This window comes from Sinocyclocheilus anshuiensis, unplaced genomic scaffold, assembly GCF_001515605.1.
Source record: "Sinocyclocheilus anshuiensis isolate Anshui unplaced genomic scaffold, SAMN03320099.WGS_v1.1 scaffold1024, whole genome shotgun sequence".
NCBI lineage: Eukaryota > Metazoa > Chordata > Actinopteri > Cypriniformes > Cyprinidae > Sinocyclocheilus > Sinocyclocheilus anshuiensis.
The window spans coordinates 1,312,761-1,317,316 of NW_015552843.1; the positions used below are offsets into that span (position 1 = coordinate 1,312,761).

The 4,556-nt window shown below is 40.3% G+C and overlaps 2 protein-coding genes across 2 annotated transcripts in view; both read left to right on the forward strand.

The window, feature by feature from the left end:
* gid8a (GID complex subunit 8 homolog a (S. cerevisiae)) overlaps positions 1-3,261 on the forward strand; it is an 8,467-nt gene extending 5,206 nt beyond the window's left edge. The window contains exons 4-5 of the mRNA XM_016459920.1: positions 2,588-2,785; positions 2,959-3,261. Coding sequence (XP_016315406.1) covers positions 2,588-2,785; positions 2,959-3,132 — 372 coding nt within the window. The 3' untranslated portion in view covers positions 3,133-3,261. The remainder of the gene's footprint in view (positions 1-2,587; positions 2,786-2,958) is intronic.
* A 766-nt stretch (positions 3,262-4,027) lies between these two features.
* slc17a9a (solute carrier family 17 member 9a) overlaps positions 4,028-4,556 on the forward strand; it is a 7,060-nt gene continuing 6,531 nt past the window's right edge. Inside the window, exon 1 of the mRNA XM_016459896.1 lies at positions 4,028-4,246. Coding sequence (XP_016315382.1) covers positions 4,116-4,246 — 131 coding nt within the window. The 5' untranslated portion in view covers positions 4,028-4,115. The remainder of the gene's footprint in view (positions 4,247-4,556) is intronic.

The window sequence follows — 4,556 nt, forward strand, 5'->3', positions numbered from 1 at the left end:
GACTCCTGAAAAACTTTTTCATTCCACGTCGCCCCATCAAGCTCTCGCTGGATCCGCTCATCTGCTATCAACGAGAGGAACGTCTGTACTTCCTCAACAGACAACGAAACATTTTTTGGTTGTTAAAAAAAGGTGCGCTTGTTCAAAACGGTTGTGTTCGATCCTTCGCTGGCTGTGCTGATTTAAATCGAGCAGGTTTGTTGTCTCGTGTCGCAAGTTCAGTGACGCAGGTGGTGACGATTCTCTCCGGCCAATCAGTGATCAGCAGAGTTTACGCGTCACGTTTTGGTAACGGGGTGGTCAACCGAGGTGGTACTGAAAAAAGTACCAGGTACTGTACCCAGTGGAAAACCCCCCAAAAGTGAACCGTATCGTGCTGTACCATGCAGTGGAAACGCGCCATTAGAGAGCCATTGTAAACCATAACAGAATCCATTGGCATGTTGTGTTCTACAATGCAAATTAGGGCTGTGCGATTAATCGAAATCGAATCAAAATCGCGATTTGAGACGTTGCGATTTCCTAATCGCAAACAGAAAGCGGGAGAGAGACGTCTACTGGGTCAGATCGATAGTTAGGCAAATTAAAACTAAAGAAAACCGTATGTAACTTAAGCTTCTAAATGACAGACAACGAACAAAAAAGGTAATTTCCAAGAGCTGCGTCACAGCAATCATTTAAATGTGAAGCTGTTCTTGGACACTGCAAACGAAAAAAAATAATAATAATACTACCACGCAAAAACGTTTGTTTATTTAATACAAACAGGTGTTTACTATTCTAGCCTACATCTTAAAATTCCAAGTGTCAGAACGCTAACATTATTAAAACCCCACATTTGAGAATTTAGTGGGAGTCTTGAAAATCATTTTATTCTCCCACATCCTGCACACACGAGTGTCCACCCGCACCCACCCATCAAGCCTTGCCCCGTGCCGCACTCTGTTGCGTCGGGTCTAGGGATAGGCATTCCAAGCAAAAATAATATTCAAAAATCGCTGGGTATTATTTGAAAATTGCACCCCTCCCCCGCAAGCATAAACACCCATGAACAGAGAGAGACGGGATTCACGCTTTCAATCTGTATGATAAACCGTTTAATTCAGAAGATAGGCTACCTTAACTCAAGCCATACAATGATTATAACGTACTGAGACTTATTAACATAACAGTCCATCGATTAGCATAAATCAACTGCTCATAAGGCTAGGACATTTCCATTTAAAAAAATGGAACTCCTAAAGGTAATAGATACGAGATGGGAGGAAAAATATACTTCAATATCTTCTGTCGCAATTATATCATGCATTCCAAGCAAAAATAATATTCGAAAATCGCTGGGTATTATTTGATTATTATTTGAAAATCGGACCCCTCCCCCGCATGCACGCACAAATACCCAAATACAAAAACAGAGAGACGGGATTCACGCTTTCAATCTGTATGATAAACCGTTTAATTCAGAAGATAGGCTACCTTAACTCAACGGGCAGTTATACTGTATATAAACTGCAGGCATCAGGGAGCCCTTATTAATATGCGGGGCATTTAAATCACTTATGAACGTGCACTTGTTTTTTACTTTCACTTTCGAGATTCGCGATCACACGTACGGAGCAACACTCGGCAGTGCTTACCACACATTTTACAAGATTAGATGTTTATCAGTGGTGCTCAGGATCTGCAAATCATTCGCCATCATCTTATCAGTCATCTCTCCTTACTCTGTTTATGTGGTAAGTGAAATGTTATGTACTGTAATGTAACCGGCTACCGCTAGTAAGCGGCTAAGCATGTCCCTTTAATCGCTCCGTAGAACGCGTTATTTGTTTTCCGCACCTTTCTGAATCAGCCACACCTCTAACCTAGTCGGGGGTGTTTGTGGTCCGCACAGAGCTCTTATTTGACATCGTCCCAAGTTACTGTAACCATTATATGCTATGCAAGTCTTTTTTTATGCCACGCAAGTCTACAGTGTGCGCGTGAGACAGTGTGTTCTTCTGTTGTCTTTGACAGCTTTTAGGTGTGTTATTGGCAGCACCATCCTCAGCTTACATGAACTTGTCACCACCGCATCAGCACGGAAAACATGGGGAAATTTTTAAAGACATTAATCGCAAAACCTATTAGATATTCTATAATTAAATCAACTAATCGAAAATCGTGACCCAACCCTAATATATATAGGCCTATAATTATAATTTAATACTTACAATGAACAGAGACGTGGTCTGCAGCCTGCAAAATCGTGCTTCTGTTTGAGCTAACAGAAGCTTAAACAGATATATGGGGTAAATATACGGGAATTAATTGGCAGTGAACCAGACAGTGAGTAGGTGTGTTCTACTTCAAGCGGCGCTACGCTGCCGATTAGCGTATGACGTCAGCGCGTGAGATGTTATACTCTGATCAGTCTGCTCTGTTGGGGGGGGCACAAGGTGGGGGCCAAGCATATTTTGTGGGGGGCCGGTGCCACCCCTCTAGACACGCCCCTGACAAAAATTAAAAAGTACTGTAAAGAAAACAATCCTAATAGTAAAACTTGACCTGACCCTTACTGTGAAACTGTTGTTAACTTTTCTTGTAGCAGCAGCATCTGATTGAGCTCATCCGTCTGCGGGAGACTGAGGCGGCGCTGGAGTTTGCGCAGTCACAGCTCGCCGAACAGGGAGAGGAGAGCAGAGAATGCCTTACTGAGATGGAGCGAACCCTGGCACTGCTCGCCTTCGACAACCCTGAAGAATCGCCGTTTGGAGACCTGCTCAACATGATGCAGAGGCAGAAGGTATGTGTGTTTATTTGTGTAGGACATAACCATCATAATGGATTAGTGATCTTTGTTTCCGTGACAGCTGATTCTCCTGTTTATGTGTAGTAAGTATGGGGCATTACTGTACCTGGTGTGAATTCTGGACTTATTCCTCCCTCCTTAATGCTGGGTTCTGTCTCCCTCTATAGGTGTGGAGCGAGGTGAACCAGGCTGTTCTAGACTATGAGAACAGAGAATCTACTCCAAAATTAGCAAAGCTGCTGAAGCTTTTACTGTGGGCTCAGAACGAACTGGACCAGAAAAAAGTGAAATACTCAAGAATGACAGACCTCAGCAAGGGCACCATTAAGGACCCCAAGTAGAGACTGTAATCCACATGGACACATTTGAATTTATTGTCTTATTTATGAACAGTCAGTGACTGGATAGCAAATATAAATCTATGTATAATGTTTTTTTTTTCTTGATGCCTCTATAAAAAGTAACTTAAGCAACAGTATATGATTATATTTCAAACAAAATTATACTGATTGAAAACTGTAAACCTACATTTTTATTGTAATCTACCATTTACTATGCTGGTAGCCTATTTTCTGAAGAACATGGAATATTCCTATGGTACTGTTTTTGCTCATTTTCAGTCTGTCATATCATATGGGTTTTGTAATTTGTATTTTATTTGATATTTTATTTCAACCTATTCACTGGTTTCACATACAGTAGTATGTCCTCATGCTTATATTAGGCTTTTTTTGAGGGAAATATTAGCTCCTGGATGGAAAGAAAAAGACTGATATAATAGAACTATCTTTATCATGGATCCAACAACTTCAACGGATCATTTTTTATTCATGAGAAGCTACAGATGCTGATAATGTGAGTAAACTGTGTTGAGTTTTAGACATTAATTTATATAAGCTATTTTAATTACAAAATAGCAAATATTGTCATTACAGTCTTAAAGCCTTATATTTATGATTTTTGTCTTTCATTTTTGTTCACATTTTGTACTGCTTGTTTGGGATAAAGTTGATTTCACAGTAGATTTTGTTTACTGGAGTTTTTCTGAATCAGGTTTTTTAAGGCCGAATCACCAGATTCCACAGAGATGACAGAGATTTAATACAGAATTATGTTGTATAATTACACATACAAGAATTACTACATAACTAGATAATAATCACCTTCAGTCCTTAAAGATGAATGCAAACCAGGATGAGTTGCTCTTCAAACGTTTAATGTAGGTGTGGCCTTTTTGTCACTGCGAGCTCTATAAATGCAGTAGTAAACCTTCCTGTTCGGCACAGAACCGGCTCTGTGTCCGGTTTCTACTCAGTTGGATTTAATGGCTGCTGAGCAAGAATCGGACCGCTTCCAAACACCTGTGGACTCTGTGAAAACACCTTTCAGAAACGTGTGTGACACGTCCGGGCTAAAGATAACGCAAATTAACGACAAGACAACAGTATGGCCAAGGTATGATAAAAAACCTGTTTATTAAAGGAGATTAGAAACAATGCTAAATGTCATAGTGTATTTGTGTGTAAACTGCATCAACTATAGTTTCTGTTGTAAACACGACTCACTGGGGCGCGTTAATCATTCTCGTATAATCAGCGGGAGTTGTCAGTGGACAGTGAAATTCACATCGCTTTCCTTCATACACCTTTCTTTAGTTTCGCTTCCTGACAATAGTTCCATGGAAATCGTCTTCTTTGTCTATTCGGTCCCTGATAGTTTCCTAACTCTGTGTGTGTGTGTGTGTATATATATATATATATATATA